Source organism: Mchenga conophoros, linkage group LG1, assembly GCF_057382185.1.
Source record: "Mchenga conophoros isolate Kocher_MC1m ecotype Shallow Benthic linkage group LG1, M_conophoros_male_GT1.1, whole genome shotgun sequence".
Lineage (NCBI taxonomy): Eukaryota > Metazoa > Chordata > Actinopteri > Cichliformes > Cichlidae > Mchenga > Mchenga conophoros.
Genome location: NC_140526.1, coordinates 8,178,666 through 8,196,134, shown reverse-complemented (window position 1 = coordinate 8,196,134; position 17,469 = coordinate 8,178,666). Strand labels below are relative to the sequence as shown.

Here is a 17,469-nt window from a genome sequence, read left to right as displayed (position 1 = left end):
TATATATATATATATATATATATATATATATGTATGTTTTTATTATTATATGTATATAATGTTCTTCCTCTACACCCCCCCCCCCCCCCCCAATTTTTTTGCACATGTCGAGGAGCGTGTCAGGCTACATTTCACTGTGTGTTATACTTGTATAACTATGCATGTGACAAATAAAGAACCTTGAACCTTGAATAAAGCATTTAGATCCTCCTGAATTGACCTTTTGGCTCACAGGGAATACTTGGATAAAAACTGAATACTGTAATTAACACGGACAGCACATGTGGTTTTGGCAGCTGCATCCAACATCCAGTTTATAGTCACAGGTTACTGTTACCAAATCCTGTTTTTGAAAAATAAGCAACATGCTTCAGCCGTTTATGTTAAACCTGTTATATAAATTCAGCCATATTCATTCACTGTGCTCATGTTATTGAACTATAAATTAAATACACTGAGATGTTCTACTTATATTTCCTTAAACCTTGACTAGAAATATACAAAATTCATCCCAAATAACATCCGTTCCAACAAAACACGCAGCAAAACAGTTTGCATACATTTTTATTCATCTTAAATCTCCTGTAGAAAAAAAAAAGAATCAGAGAAACAGACATTCTCTTTTCCTTCAGCCAATAATTTTTCCCAGAACTCAGAATATATCGATAACAGGAAAAATTCTTACAACAGCATGTACAAAAGAGAAACCAAAATGAAACCTCAGTCTAACAGATCATTTCAATAAAAACGCAAAAAGTTGGAAGGCTATGAATAATTTACACAAATCAAAAGTACAGGTAACAAAATGACCATCAATGTAACAAAAAAGGAGAGAAAAAAAATATCGAAATTTGATTTTATGTCGGCTCTGTGAGGTGTTCCAGTGGTAAAAGTGAGGCAAAATTCAGACCACAAACTCCAAAATACCCATCCTGACCACCCAACATGGATTCGTTTCCTGCAGCTGGGCTTACAGAGACCTCCAGTTTGAAGTTATGACCCTGACAGGAGAGGAAGAAGGGTTTAAAAAAAAGAAAAGAAAAACGAGGGAGAGCATTTGACTGATGTGGAAACAGGTCTAGAGGCAAAAGCAACAGCTCTAAAGTCCTGTTATGGCAGTAAAAAAAGTTGAAAAAAAAATCCTCAAATGAAGCAAGTAATAGTTATAGTGAAATCCAGAAGTCACACAACCTTCACTTATCAACATTTCTACGTACCAAATACCTGCTGCAAGTATTGACAGAAAAAAAAAAGTCATATAAAATGTGTGCCTGCTGAAACCGGTCTATACTGTCCACAGCTAGAAGAAGAAATCACCAGAGAAAGCTCGTTTTAGACTCGGCGGTGCTTCAAAGTGTAATAAAAGGCAGTGAGGGCTTTCACGGATTTAAACTGTCACACTGAAAATGGTGAAACTGGTGGTTGTCAGCCTGCAGTCCTGCATATATGTATCCTTATGTGTTTAAACAAGTTTTAAAACAGCATATAGTAGCAGCATTGTTTTTATAAACCAGAAAAATAAAGTGAATGATTGTCTAACATCTTCAGTGGGCTTTCTAGGTCGGAACCATCATGGCACAGGTCACGTGTGGGATTTAAAAGGTGCGAATTTGGCCTTCAGGTAGACCCAGTTTCATGCACTACTACTAAATTACAGCTATATTTACTTCTCCTCTCTTTGAAAACCCCACTCGACAGTGTTTTTCCAAGCAACAATGGCATCCAGAACTGTACAAATATTAGGGCAACATAATGAAAAAATATATAGTAATTTCTCAATGTGGCCCTAATACACCCATAAAACATTTTTAAGTTGTACTCTTCATTATATTTTTTCATATTAAACGTTAGTAATTTATAGTACCATAAAGAAAGTTTGCATTGTGTGTGTTTTACCAAGCGAATAGGTGGATTTGCCATATAGTGGCTAGCTTAGGTCACAACTTCATCCACCTGATTACAGGATAACCTGAAAAATACAAAAGATAAAAAGGGGGGATTCTACATGCTACTTCGTAACCCTACAATGTGGTGGTGGATTATGTGCAGAGTAGGTGCAAAGGACAGAATTGCCCTTCCTCCATTCTTGTATGCTTGTAGCAGCTCCTCCAGACTTTAGAAAGCCCAAATACAAAAGCCATCGTGGGCCAAACTTCAATAGCAAGATGTTTGATGGTCATGTTTTTCCCCTTGGAACTTTTACCATGTTTCCAGGATGGTTTGGTTTGTGGTTTGGATTTGACCATGTTATTGACAGCATGCAGTGAGATCGTCATTACAGCCAGTCAACTGTAGGTGAGATGTTTTGTTGTTCTGTACATGTAGATAGATTGGAAAAAAAAGAAAAAAAGTGAGGTAGATGGATGGTTGAAGGATTAATAACAAGACCTTCCCCCACAATAGAGAAAAAAACAAAACAAAATGACAACATATCAGAAGGAAAACAAAAATATCTAATGGGGGATTTTTTTTTTTACAGTGATTTACACTTCACACAAAAAGGACATAAATAACCAAGAAACATTTGGGCAAGGGATACACAAATGCTGCTTTCAGAGGCAAATAAACCTTTAAAAATCTTTCTATGTGGTCCACTCTGATCATACATTATGGTTTTTCTTCAGTAAATCTTCATAAAGAATACCATTAAGATTTATTCTCAAAGAGAAGGGCCTCAATACTTGTTCCTTTTATAAATCCTTTTAGTGTCACCTGTGACATCTTAATGTTCCCAAAGGAAAAAAAAAAACCTCTCAATGCTATAAGATTAATTTTCACCCATGTCTCAGCCCAATCTTCTACAAACACACGTTTATATGTTGAAAAAAGATAAATAATATGGGTTACTCTAGCAGCCTAAAGAAAACCACCCCTGATGAAGAGACAGAAGTTGATTAGAAGAAGGTGAAAGTATCCCACAGACAGGTTTCTGTACTCGCCTGAAATACATAAATTATGTTTTGCATTGTACTCTTAAGGTTTGCACACGGCACTAACACAGAGCCCTGAAACTGACAAAAATGCAGTATCAGAAAAAAAGAAATGTGAGTTCACATAATACTGTTAGCTAAATGATTACAATGCGGACTAAAAAGAACATTTTATACATCCTTTTATCTTTTATTGCCCGAGATTTTGGGAGGGTTTTGGCACACATTTAATGATTAATCTGGTCATTAATTACTTTTTCAGGACTTTTATGCATGTGTGGGGATCATCTGACAGAGCTGCTAGCCACTTAGCTACAGCTAACCTTTTTTCCCCCCCAACTAAACTAGCATGAGGACCATTTCTGGTACAAATATCCCATTTTTAACACAATTATCTTCATATTCGGCTCTTGTTTTTTACCATGAATTAGGGCATATTATGGCAGCATATGATTTAATGAACACTTTTCTTTCATAATAAACCAGAACAAAAAAAAGGTATAACTAGCATGAGCCAGCAAGAAAATGTGTTAATATTTTCTTGCTGGGTAAAATGCTTCAGGTAAAAATGTAAACTGTACTTATCACCTGTATAGTTGGTAACAAATAAAGGAGTAATTAAAGTAAGTAACTTAATTTTTACTCTGGAGTTTGTTTTATAATAAGTTAGCTTGGGTGAACCAGGTGGCTCAGGTAGATAACTAGGATTAGCTCACCCCGACGCCACTGCGTGCCCCCTTTTAGTGTATTCTTGCTGCTAGGTGGCTAAAAGGCACTAAACAAACAGCAAGTGTGCACAAACCCTCCAAAAAAAAGGGGGAAACTAAGGTGATGAGCTGGTATAATAGAAGATTATCATAAATTACATATTTCTTTATTTAATATGCCTTCTGAATTATTTAACTAACAGTATTGTTTATCAGTGTTTAATGCTACATTTTGAAATGTCTCACTTCTACATTTTGTCAGTATTAGGTTTCTATACATAAGTGTAAAGGTCAAATCAAACGCAGCCTGACAACCATTCGGTTGTAAAAACACTGCTTTTGAGTATTGTTAAAAAAAGAAAAGCAGTCAGAGAGAATAAGAATGAGACCGAGGTTTAACACACACCAGGCTGGATGTCTCTGGGTTTTGACAGAACAAGGAAAAAAAAGAAGAAGAAGAAGAAGAAGAAGAAGAAGAAGAAGAAAACAAACGGGAAAGTAGAACAGGATTAAACTTTCCTCTTTGACCTGAGATTTAGTTGGGACACCTGGCCTCTTAAGAGTGATAATGATGGGTAGAAGCGGTTTAATCCAAACCATAGAGGACTGATGCAAAAGGGTCCCGAGAGAGTACAAGAACACCGATGGTCGTCGCACCCCATCGCTGTCCCCTAATTAGATGGGAGGGGAAGTGTTTCAAAACACAAGGCAAATAGTCGTACCTTATACGCAAACACAGAAACGAAACCAGCTCAGATACACTTTACACAGTTACAAGCATTAAAAAAAAAATGGACTGTAGTTGAAACGTTCGTAGATCCAACCTGAAGGAGTTTTTTTTTCTCTTTTTAATATATAGATATTGACTATATTACAACCACAAAGAGAAATAAGGAATAGCAGCTTCTTTCTGTACACGATGAATGTCTCCAACTGTAGAAAAGTTAGAAAAGTGACACAAACAACTGATGTGTACATAAATGCTCTGCCCACAGAGAGATGTTGTAAAGGTTGGAGACCGATGACTAGCCTAAAAAAATACCTGTTCGAATACAACAACAAAGACGCCTCTGAACTCGGAGAACCCCGACTGAGAGACGTTGTACAACTCGTGTTTATGTTTGTTTTTCCCATTTACACTTTTTCCATCCGCAGTCCTCGCTTTGAGTTTGTTTGTTTTTTTAATTTTTTATTTTTTTTTTGCTTCTTTATGGACTGTATTTGGCGGTTTAACCGTAATGGTACAGCACTTTGTGAAAAGATGTGGCTCAATTTCAGATAATTTCAAAGTCTATAATGTCAGATTTACTGTAGTGTAGCACTGTAGAGGGAAGGTAATATCCCTTTTATTTCAAAATAGTGCAGTAGCAGATTTGTTTTGCTTTAATTTTCAATGGAGTGTGTTGGAGAATTACAGGGCAAAACTGCAGAAGAGAGAATCTGACAAACAGTATAAATTTGGCAATAAATTTGGCAGAGTTGACCTTTCCCCCTCTGGTTGTTTGTTTCAGCGAGTTGGCTGTTGATCCGGCATTACGCTGACACTCAGCCTGCAGAGCAACCACACTACTGAACGACCGACGAGACATGCCAGTCACTCTTAAGAGTTTCTTCTTCATTAGATATGCTTAACGTTTTCACCATAATGCCCGTTCAAAAGCAAACAAAACGCCGCTCGTTTTATATAAAGGCCTATAGATTTTTCTTCTCCCATTTGTAAATACATATAAAAAAGTAACAAATGATGGATTATAAAATAAGTTCAGCCATAAAGAGAGAGAAAGAGATCTCACAAATTATTGATATTTTTCTTATTTGTAGTGTTTTTGATCTTCCCACTCGAGGGCAGTGTCACGTTGGACAGCCAGCTGGTAGAAACCAAAACTTTATGAAAAGGAAAAACAGAAAAAGAAGAACATGTTTGCTCGTCTTCCTGTAAGTCTCACTGAATGGTCACATCCAGCTAGTGGACCACGCGGTTTGCTGTATTTGATTTAAAAAACAAACAAAAAAAATTCCCCAAAACAACAACAACAAAATTTTTTTTTATTCCATCCACTGAGATGTCCAGCAGATGGAAGGTTTGCAGTCTGGTGGGTTGTCCAATCAGCAGGCAGAGGACTGCGGGAGAGGCATGGCACGCTCATTTTTGCGTCCTCCATTCATGTGCGCGTATGGTGGCAGATCATCCAGAGACGGCCGCATTGTGACGCTCGAGCCCGTCCCGAGCCCCGCCCCCGCTGCGTGCCCCGCCCCCGACAGCCCATTAGCTGCTTGCTGGCTGGAGGGGTGCTTGTCCATGGCAGCTCTCGACGTGCAGGGAGAGGAAGGTGAGCTGGGAGCTAGCGATGGGCCAGGTGGTGCTTCTGAGCTTGGGGAAGGGGGCGTCTGTTGGGGAGCTGGAGTCTGCTGCAGTTGTGTCGATGACGGAACGTCCAGAGGAACATCTTCCATGTTGTCTAGCTTTTCCAGGTGGAGCTGCGGCGCATCGGGGGGCTTGTTATCGGCGCTGTAGAAGAAACTGACATCCCTGAAACACGGGTCCAGCTCATCCTTTATGCTGCTGATGATCTCAACAAAGGATGGACGCATCTTAGGATTGTACTGCCAACACATTCGCATCAGCTCAAACCTGCAAACACACACACACACACACACACACACACACACACACAAATAGGTCAGGTCAGTATTCAGCAACAACATGTCCTCCTGCAGTAATGACCCTATCCAGAGGAACTGTACTTTCCTACCAACAAACCAATATTTACTTTTGCCAAATGTTTGCTTTCTGTTGCTAAAATGGCTGTATGACCCTCGTGCACTCGCTTCTTGTTTATGAAGTGCTGAGCTGATGCTGCCTTCACATGCATCCAGCACAGAGAGCTCTGCAGCCAACCTGATTCTGACAAACAAATTTATGACTCAAGCAGTCATAACTTATCAAACTTACACTGCAGTTTGAGTGGATTAAAGAAGCATCTTAACTTGTTTTAGAGTTGCTGTAAGGTGGACTCCGCTATTTCTAAAATGGTCACTTAAAAAAAATTATACTAATAATTTACACCAATATTTATCTTCTTAGAATCAACGTTTTCTCTTGTGTTTACTGGTACCTGGTAGTATCAAACATGCTACTACAACCAGAAGGGGGCAGTAATGCACCTAAAAGTGTTTTTTTCAGAAGTGGCAGCTCCAGGATGTCAAACTGGGCCTGATTTTTATTTTGTAAAGCAAGAGATGAGGTCCGCTGCAAACCAAACAATTAGGACACAACACATCATTATTAATTAAGGAAGTGCACTAGTAAGACCGTATTTTCTAGATATGCTAATGGATAATATTATTTATAAAATTGTTGCTGTTAGGGAAGAGAGCAAACCCTGGGACTTCACATTTGTTCTCCGCATGACTTCACCATCTGATGCATCCTTCAGTGTTTTCTTGTTGGTTGCCAAATTTGTCTGTGACACTCATGACTCTTTTGATGTGGATTTATACTGCGGCTGTTTCACATTAAGAAGAAACACATCTTAAAGAACACAAGTTCACACACTGAAATATAGATGGGCTGTGAAGGCAATCAGTACTGCAGTTCAGCAAATCCAGAGACCACAGGCTGAAGGGCAGCAGTGCCCCTTCACTGAGCGGATAATTAAAATTAACCAGCAGAGAAGAGGAAAACAGACATGAGAGCATTTTATGTGAATGTGCAGTGTGGAGTTTGTGTGTCTTACAGCATATCGGGACAGTTCTGAGGTTTCTCCAGAAGCCCCCCCTCCATGACAAAACGGAGAACTTGTTCATTAGAGAGACCTTGGTAGGGCTGTTCTGCCAGAGTGGCAATCTCCCACAGCACAACCCCAAATGACCTGTATAGAGGGAAATGGGGAGGGGGGCAAAAAAGTGTGCTTTCCATTATCTTTATGACAATGATGACATATTTTTGGAAGCAGTATACACATAGAATGAAGTCACCATGTGTGTTTTCATGCATCTGCTTACCAGACATCCGAGTTGGTGGTAAAGACTCCATCTTTCAGGGACTCGGGTGACATCCAACGTACGGGGAGCAAACCTTTACCACCTTTGCGGTAGTAATCTGTCTCATAGATGTCTCTGGTCATGCCAAAATCTACTCACACACACAAACACAAGCGCACACAGACCAAAAGTAAGAAAGTGAAGCAAAAAACAGTCACTTCATTCGATAGAAATGCTTTCAAATTTTTTCTGACTTCTTGGTGTAATTTGAGTGGGTTTGTATTTCATACGGTGGTGCTTTTTACTGGTATTATAACTCTTAAAACAGCATTACATTCACTGCCATCACTTAGGGTGTTTTCACACCTATGGTTTGTTTACTCTGGTCCGAATCAGTTAATCAGTTTGTAAACTTGTAGCTTTTCCCTGCAGTTTGGTTTGTTTTCACACAGAGAAAAATCCAAGTAAACTCTAAGCAAAGCAAAATGCATGACTACAACCCAGTCCCCTCATTGGCCAGAAGTTTCTGTGGATGGAAGCAACAAAAGCAAATACAGGAAGAAAGTGCTGTGTTCTGGACTATCAGAGAAGAAGGAGAATTTAAGCTCATGTCATGGCTAGCTGCTAGCCCGTACAGGCATTAACAGTGCCTTGCCCCATTCAGAATCCAAAGCATTTGTAGTTTGTTCGGATGGGGGTCGGATTACGTTCCCACCATAAACAAACCGCTCTGGAGTTCATTTGGAACTGCACTGAGACCACCTCCTCTAAAGGGTTTCAGCACAGTTGTTTTGGTTCGCTGCCGAGTGCTATTACTGTGCTAGCATCTGCACAAACGAACAGTTCAATTTAAACTGATTAAACACAGAAGATGTGACAACACCCTTAGACAGCACATCACATGAGCCTTAGACATTTTAACAAGGCACATCATTGTAGCTATAACTGTCTAGAAAATAGCTAATGATGCTAGTGGTGTGTTTTCTACTTTACTCTGTAATTGAGTTTACACTTAGTGAGCATACTTCCAGTGACAAGACTCATCCTTTACCTCCGATCTTAACAGTAAAGTCCTCGGCTACCATGCAGTTCCTGGCTGCCAGATCTCGGTGGACAAACTTGTTGGCGTTGAGGTAAGCCATGCCATCAGCAATCTGCCCTGCCATCTGAAGCATCTTCTTCAGAGGAGGGAGAGACAGGCTGGACCACTGTTGCTGGAGACATGAAGGAGAACAAGCGAACATGAATTATCTGACCCACAGGTGATACTCTCTCACTGCACTTAATTACAACATTGCATTACACTGGATAGAGATACAATTAAGTTACTATCATGCAAAAAAACCCTACTGATTAAATATTTAGCTTTGTTTTTATTCAGTACTCATTTTCTGTGGATCACTATGACGACAATTTACTACCTCTTTAGGTCGCAAGGAGCGCAAGTAACTTTTTAGATCTCCTCGGGTCATCAGTTCCATGATAACCAGCGTGGGCTGGCCCTGAGAGACCACTCCCAGGAGACGAACCTGCAACAAACATAGGATGATTCAAACACAGGTAACAAAGGGAACTGATGTAACCATGTGGCCATTTCTTCTTAACTAGTCAGAAAATATGAACTACCCTGATTTCTCCGTAAGATCTGAATTTATGTGAGCACATACCACATGATGACAATTGAACTCCTTCATGACGGAGGCTTCATTGAGGAACTCAATCCGCTCTCTCATGCTGGCCGACTCATTAACAGTCTTAATGGCAACACGCGTCTCTGGTTCGTCTTTGACCACACCTTTGGCTATGCCTTCGTACACCATGCCGAATGACCCTTGGCCAAGCTCCCGGCTCAAGGTGATCTTCTCCCGTGCCACTTCCCACTCATCTGGTACATACACTGCACAGAAAAAGGCATTTTTATGTTAGCAAAAGAAGCGTGATTACTTTCTGATGTGTGCTGCCTATCCACATCCAGTGTTAGCTATTTAACAAAGCAGACAGAGAGATAGTGATGTAAAGATTCAATCTTTCAAAAACACATTAGCTAGCCTCGCTCTAGTGGAGAGAGTCCAGCTGACAAATTATTAGTTATTACTGCAGTTGTTTTCTGGTTGATTGTGATTGTTGTACAAGTGTAATATATTTTCATGGCTTTAAATTAGTGATAAATTTGATAAAAACTGGCTGGCTTTGCTCCCTGGCACATTAATGTGCATAGGTTATAAATGTGATTTAAATTCCTATAGGTGTATGGTGGCTGAAGCTGAGGCAGTCTTATTAATAACCAAGATTTCCATCTCAGCAGTGCTGATCACAGGTACTTATCAAATGTTTTGTTTTTCAACTAAAGGCCACTGAATGGACAGGAATGCTTAACTTCACTCACTTTCTGCTGCGCTGAAGTACTCTGGGTTCACTGAAGCGTACAGAACTCCATTTCCGAGCCGATCACTGTTCCTGACAAAAAAATAATAATAATAATTTAAAAAAAAGAGAGATATATATATATATATATATATATATATATATATATATATATATATATATATATATATATATATATATATACACACACACACAGACACAGAACAGGGAGCATGCATAAGGGTATAATCATGCACATCAATTTTTTTATTTTACAAAGAATACTAGTAAAATGCAACATTCACTGTTGACACAAGTGAACTTTTGCTTCAGATGCATTTACGCTCCCAGATATACTCGACATTTGTTAGGCATAACAGTGCCTGGATAGAGCAGGAGGCAGCAATGCACAGCTCTCTAGCACTTGATCTTCATACTAAGGAATGGACAGGTTAAAGACTGACTGATTTACAAACTAGAGAAGTTGTTGCAGTGCACGTGTGAAAACAAGTATTGTAGTATTTCAATTAGGAAACCTACTGTGGCTGGCTCAGAAAAAAGAAAAAAAGATTAATAGGCCCTAAAGTAAAATCACAGTATGACAGGTGTTGCTAATTTCTTCTGGAGACTCATTACTTCATATTACTTCAGGTTGTTTTGAGTTCAAATCATGCAAATTTATGATCTTCAGTTCTCTTCAGGATAATTTTGGTATTTCAACATAAACACTAAATATTATAACCCCACATACAACAGGGTGCCAATCACGTAACAGATGGAATTCTAGCTTTATTTGCCACTTAGTTTTATGGACTACAATTGGCAAAAGCATTTTTGCTTTGGTTAGTGTGTTGGTTGAGTGACTGTGGATCACAGTGTGACCACACCACCCATTAGTACGTTGTTTAAGTGTTTACTTTGGGGAAGAAAAAGGAAGAAAAGTACATGCCCATATGCCTTTCATTTTGGGTTTTTTCCTGATACAGGGTCGCGTTTCTTTCGGGAAAAGTATGGCATTCTCTTTCTCAGGATAGATCTTTCGTAGGTGACGAAACACTTCTTGTGCACAAACCTTTTCCTGTTGAGAACAACCATCACTCCAATCAGAAGGCAGATGAAGATGATGATGGAGATGGGAACGAAGATCATGGCGTAGAAGATATTTTCATATCCTGCTAGGTCGAACAGTTTGATTAATATCATTGGTAGTTTTGACGTCATTCAGTTGTTAGAAAACAAAAAGGCACAACATTTTGTTTAAAAAAATGCTGCAATCAACTCTAATGATGCATGATCGCATGCGTCTTACTTACGTTCAGCCACATAGAGATCCACAGTTTGTGTCCAGGAGCCATTGCCAGCCAGAGACGTGGCTCTCACTCTGACTGAGTAGTTTCCTGGACTGAGGTTGGACAGCCGAACGCCACGCTGGGCCCGATACATTTGACCAGATACACATTCATGCTTCTCAGTCTGACACACACACACACACACACACACACACACACACACACACACACAGAAAAGAGAGCTTATTATGGAGTAAGTTTTACTAAATCCAAATCAAACATCCAAGGGCCTGCTGTTTTTAATTTGTACTGTGCAATAAATAGTAAGGACAGGGTTTAGGGTGCCAGACCCATTCTGCCTCAAGATGAATAAATAATAAGTCTCATGTCTGGTCAGTGGCGTATTTGATTGGTTAGCATGTACTTCTGAGACCCAGCGTTGCCACTGTTTTTATGGCGTTTCTAAAACTTAACTCCTGTTTGTTGGTTCAATCTGTTCTGCATTTAAAATGAGCACATTTTAACATGAGAACACTTCTGCATCACATTCTATGTGTCAGAACTGACTTCCCAACATTTTCAGAGCATTAGGTTAAACTGAAATTCTGTGTTGTGCAGTGAAGACTAAAGGAATAGTGATCATTTGGTTTTCATTAAAGGGAAAATGAGAGATTATGGCGTTGACTTTGATACTTGCAAACGTGAAATGGCTCTAGCTAAATGACTGGCAGACAGACTGGGTAACATAAAAATCTCTTCTTTAAAGCTCATTTTTATAGACTTGCTTTGATGCCACATCCCTTTTTTGTTTTTCTTTTGTGTTTTTTGTTTGCTATTAGCATCTGTCCCTTTTGCTTTAATGTACTTTGTGAACTTCCTGCCAGTCTTAAAAGTTAGCAGTATTATAAGTATTACTTCAGATTAATCACTTCATACAGAGGAGAAGATGATCTACGAGCAAAAAGAATTCTGAATAAACTACTGAATTTACTGGAAACAAAGGCAGTTTGTCCTACCTCAGCACCCAGTTTAAACTTGATCTCATACATGAGGATAAGTCCGTTGGGACGAGGCGGCGTCGGCCAACGCAGAAACACCCAGTCCTCGTGGCCTTCCCAGGTCACTGGACCCGGGATGTCATCGGCTTTTTCTGGTAAAATCACAGCCAGAGTTTAATTACAATGGGTATCAAAGAAATCACAGCTTGGTCATGTGTGTCCCAGTTGCCTGTAATGTTTCAAAACAAATTGCTGACCTGCAGGCTTGGTTCTGGAGAAGACAAACTCCGCTGCGCTGCAACGTACGACCTGTCGATTGCACGCATGAACATCGATGCGGTAAACCGTAAAAGGCTGCAAGCCAGAGATCTGCAGCTCACGTTCTGTCACTGATTGCTCAATGAATTCAAATTCTTGGTCTGCCGGATCCTGTTCGGGGGTGCTGCTGTTGCCAGCGGCTTGAAGAGGAGGGGCAGTGCTACTGTTGCCGTGCAGGTGGTTGCGGCGGGAGTGAGTAGAGTTGGCGATGCCAAACAGATCTCTGCGGCGACGATCTGCTGGCCTGAAAAGTAGAGTCAGAGGAGAAATTCTAAGTGTGAAACAGGTGGATTTTAAGTGACATTAAGCCCAACCTGAGTGCAATTTTTCATACTTTGGAGCAAGATGTGAAATACTGCGGTAAACCACAAGACGCTGAAACCTGTCTGTCTCCTTTGTTGTTTACTTCTTAGCTCTTTAGGTTTGTGCTGATTCCAGAGTTACTGGAATACTTTGCTCAAACTTGACGTTTTAAGTGATCTGTTTTGTTTTTGTTGCCACTTGGCTTTTGGTTCAGCAGCTCTGATGAAGCATGGTAGGAACACTGTAAACAGAATTACTGAACAGCTCAGTTAATTTTCTAGTTACTAAACTCTTACAGGCAAAGCACACAGTACGTGCCGAAATGTGATATATCAGACCCACTAACACAGCTGAGCAACAAGAGATTACCAAGTAGTTTCCCGCATGTGCCTTTATTTCATAATATTTCATTGGATGGAATACCAGACAATGTTATTGCCAAGGTTTTGTCTCAACCAGAATGAAATATAGACACCTTTTAAATGGCTTTTGAAAATGTATCCTCAATTATATTTCGTCTAACACCAAGAAAGAAATGTTTTCTTTGGCTAATTATAGTTAAACAGTTCCAGCCAATCCATAAAAGACTCTGGTAGGCGTGTAATGATCACATCAGCAGAGTTTACAGATACTGTCCCATTCATGTTGGTTTGCACACATCTGTTAAAGGTAAGCTCAAAACTAAGTGCAGAAAATATGATGACACTTGATGTTTATCTTTAGATGGAAGTACACAAATCCCTTTATTCTGGCCTGGCAAAACACACCAAGAACTAATTATTCCCAATGGACTTGCACATGTGTGTTGAGACATAAAGAAATAATGTGATGCAGATGTCCGAAGTGCAATGCAGCAGGGTGACTACCTATCACTAACCAAATCAAACAGAAGCTGAGCCACTATGCAGGGAAATGAAGAAAAAGTAAATACATTTGTAGGGAAATTTCAAGAAGGATAAAAAAATATAAAGACTGAATTATCACTCCTCATTAGGCTTGTAACTGCTATGCATAATTATACTGTATAATGACTAAAGACCAAAGGAAGAAACTGATCTCTGTTTTGCTAACCTGAAAAATTACTCAAATTGTGCATGCATAGATATTTGGTTAGTTCACATAGGGGTAAAAATCAAGTTAAATGTTGCCGTAGCTACACAACGGCTGTGCCACATGGAGAAATAACGATCTTGGGTTAATCACCTTGGTGTGAAAATGGAGTTGTGCAGGAAGTTTTCAAAGACTTTTCGGTAAGAGGCGTCAGCAGCTTCAGCCTCCAGGTCTTCCACTGATTTGGGGCAGGGACAACAGCCTTTACCTGCCCCATCTGGATTTAGTTTAGTTGGCTTTGTCTCCTCTTCCTGGTCTCCCACCCCTATGGCAGCGATCCTAATGGGAATCTTCAACTCTGCAGGAGAAAGAGAAAGATTTGTAGTCCGTTTGTGACTTAATTATTAGCAGCAGGGGTGGCAATGGAAGTTTATGCCTGTGTGCGTGTACCTTTGGAGCAATAATTGTGCTGATAGAGCTCTCGGTCTTCCGCTTGCTGCTGCCATCTTACCAAGTAGTACGTCTGGTTGCCATTCGCTGAGACAGGGGGCGACCAGCGTACCACCAGTTGAGTGGATGAGTTGGAGTACGCTCGCACATCCTGAGGCATGGAGGGTGCTGAGAAGCACAGAGGCATAAACTGATTTCTAACAACTTTTGAGTAAACTCTTTTCTCCTTCAGGCTGCCAGTGCAGATGTGATCGTCTGACATCACAGTGCTGCTATGTCTTTACACTGCAGCTGGACTTATTTAAAGCAGCCTTCCATTTCATCTAATTGCTGCAGTATATTACAGTTTGTTTAAATCAGATTTTCTCCATCTCTTTGACTTGCAGCTGTGTTTATTTCAAACAGTCTTCCTCTCCATCTCCTTACAGTATGTTTGGATAAAATCCAGAAATGCTTTAATTCTGACAGAGAAATAATCCACTTCTATTTGCAAAACAAGTAGCAACTAAGCATATGCTGTACGGTGGTTTTAAGGTATACCAAACCATTTAGTATAAAAATATACTTCAAGGATATGATTTTCAGTAACATCACAGTTGTTTGCTACTTTTGTTAAACTAATAAGGGAAATAAAGCAGTTGCTAATTCAAACCACCAGAGGTCAGTGACAGTATGGCAGCAGCCAAACAGTAAGGCCAGAAAGCCAGCTGAAAACTGCTATGCATTGGTGGGGATACAGTAATGCCCCTTTGGGATTGTTTAGACCGAACGATAGAGGGGAGTCGAACAACACATATAAAGCTACAATGCAGTGGTGGTGAAAACATGGCCACAGCAGGATACCTGCAATTCTGCAACTAAAGATATGGACAAGATAAATATGGTTTTTTGGTTTTTTTGACTGATTAGTTTACGATTAGCTTTGGCACTAAAACCAAATGATGAATCTTTATTTTTGGGTTGGGTTAAACGGCACCAGTTGTAGTTTGCACGGTTGCCTCATGGCAAGAAGCTTCCTGGTTAGATTGTGCTGTTTGCTTGTGTTCCCTGTGCGCATGTTGGTTCTCCCTGCATATTCTGGTTTCCTCCTACAGTCCAAAGACGTACGTGTTAGATTAATCGGCGATTCTAAATTGATCGTAGGAATTAATGGTTGTGTGTCACTCTGTGCTGGCCTTAGGATGGACTGGTGACCTGTCCAGGGTGTACACTGCCCTGGACAGATGGTTTTGAAATAGATAACACACTGAAGAATAAAGCAGTATATGAACGTGTGGGTGAAAATGGGGTTTGCAGTGTCTAGCACTGAGAAGTTAATAACACCAGAAAAGTGCTACATAAATGTCATTTTATTTAAATTTCCTTCCCATTTCAGCTGCTTATGTTGAATGAAAACAAAGGCATTACTTGGGGATATTTAGTGTCGGCTTAGTCAAACAACAATTTTGCTCTTTAACTCCCTGGTTATTCTAACGAACAAAAAAGTACTTTCTCCACTTTTAGAGAGAAGAAAGTACAGACTGTAAGAGACTAACTTTTGATCTGTGCTGTTGTGGTGTTTACCTGAGGGGCTGGTGCGGATGTAGACCACCTTGCTCTTGGCTCCTGGCATGTGTCTATCCTCCACTGTGAGTGTGATAGCTTTAACAAAGATAGCATATTGTGTCCACGGCTTCAGGTTGGACAGAAGAACTCCAGGATCTGACTCCTTGTCAGGCCTCAGCTCCACATCCACCATATTCCAGCTGTTGGAGCCACAGCCATCCTGTCCCTCAAACTCTGTGATGTTCTGGTAGGGCCTGGAAGAAAAGGGCGAATTATTAATTTATTACTGTACATCTATTTAATTCATGTGTTTTTTATTACACAAATGAAGAATGTCAGCAAAACACAAAAATCTCATCTTCCTCAAAATAATAGTTAACACAGACAGAAAGACCACATTTCCATCGTGTTTTTTACTTTGCTGTATTTGTTTGTTGCCTGGCCCACCATTTTTAATACATCATGTCTTTGCATCAGTTTTTCCCCTCATTCTTCTGCAACGATTTAACACTTAAATGTCCACTTAAAGTCAGCTCCTAATATTCGCCCAATAGTTGTGGCTGGAAAACCATTAAGTGAGATTTCCTATTGCTGATTCTCTGGACATTTGTGAAACTACGTACCAAGTTAATATAAAACTTGATTAAAGTAAAATTTCCTGTATTTAAAGTCCTGTTAATGTTTCTGAAACCTAACCTCTGACAGTTAACTTAAAACATGTTGGCTGATAAAGTGGTGGGATTAAGATTCAGCTCAGTAACACTCAGCCTGCAGATAAACTAAAATAAACAAAAAACATACGCTTCCTTGTAGTAGACAATGAAGCTGATGAGGTCTCTGTAGTCAGGGGGCCGGTAGCGCTGCCATGTCAGCTTGATCCTTGTGCTGCTGGTGCTGTTAGACTTAAATTTCAGAATAGTGCTTTCACCTATGGAGGGAGCAAAGAGGGGGGAAAAAGCGCTTCAGTATGTGTGCATTAATATGCAGCAATTAGTGTTGACAGAGTGGCGCAGTAAATACTGACATAAGAAGCAGAACAGCATCACGCTCAAAAGAGGTGTTTGCAAACTTCTAGTAAACTAGAGTAACTTCAGCACACGAACTGGACATAGCAATTTAAATGTTTGTGGTTTTCAAACTGAAGCTCATTTTGACCCTTACAGCTGGCTCTGTCGCCGTTGTTTCGGAAATCACTCTCATCAAAGCGGGCCTGGATGCCTGTTTTGTTCCACATTTTGCGGATCTCGGACATGCACAGCTTAGGGTTGGCTCTGAAGTACAGCTTTCCTGTTTTGATGGTCAGATTGTGCTGCTTCCAGTCCCAAAGATACTGTAACTGTTGGTTGTCGAATGCAGAGAAGGCATACATGCTAGAGGGCAGAAAGAGGAGGAGATGAATGGATTACAGTCATCAATATGCTGCTTCGTTCTACATTCATTCGTGTATGTTTATCTATGAGTGTATTGTGTGTATAGTGATTCATGCTAGGCTGAGAGCCAACTTTCCCACCAAGGTTAAGGCCTTATTTTC

At 40.1% G+C, this 17,469-nt stretch overlaps 1 protein-coding gene across 2 annotated transcripts in view; it reads right to left on the bottom strand.

Annotated features, from left to right (window-relative positions):
* Nucleotides 1–548: 548 nt before the first annotated feature.
* The window catches only part of LOC146582855 (insulin-like growth factor 1 receptor), a 61,330-nt gene continuing 44,409 nt past the window's right edge, over nucleotides 549–17,469 (bottom strand). For both annotated transcript variants that reach the window (XM_085245282.1, XM_085245365.1), the window contains 16 exons: nucleotides 17,100–17,308; nucleotides 16,740–16,866; nucleotides 15,957–16,192; nucleotides 14,394–14,561; nucleotides 14,097–14,301; nucleotides 12,530–12,834; nucleotides 12,291–12,424; nucleotides 11,299–11,458; nucleotides 11,058–11,157; nucleotides 10,008–10,078; nucleotides 9,289–9,518; nucleotides 9,043–9,150; nucleotides 8,673–8,835; nucleotides 7,643–7,772; nucleotides 7,375–7,509; nucleotides 549–6,269 (listed from right to left, as the gene is read on the bottom strand). In XM_085245282.1, the coding sequence (XP_085101408.1) occupies nucleotides 5,744–6,269; nucleotides 7,375–7,509; nucleotides 7,643–7,772; nucleotides 8,673–8,835; nucleotides 9,043–9,150; nucleotides 9,289–9,518; nucleotides 10,008–10,078; nucleotides 11,058–11,157; nucleotides 11,299–11,458; nucleotides 12,291–12,424; nucleotides 12,530–12,834; nucleotides 14,097–14,301; nucleotides 14,394–14,561; nucleotides 15,957–16,192; nucleotides 16,740–16,866; nucleotides 17,100–17,308 (3,007 nt within the window). In that variant the 3' untranslated portion in view covers nucleotides 549–5,743. The remainder of the gene's footprint in view (nucleotides 6,270–7,374; nucleotides 7,510–7,642; nucleotides 7,773–8,672; nucleotides 8,836–9,042; nucleotides 9,151–9,288; nucleotides 9,519–10,007; nucleotides 10,079–11,057; nucleotides 11,158–11,298; nucleotides 11,459–12,290; nucleotides 12,425–12,529; nucleotides 12,835–14,096; nucleotides 14,302–14,393; nucleotides 14,562–15,956; nucleotides 16,193–16,739; nucleotides 16,867–17,099; nucleotides 17,309–17,469) is intronic.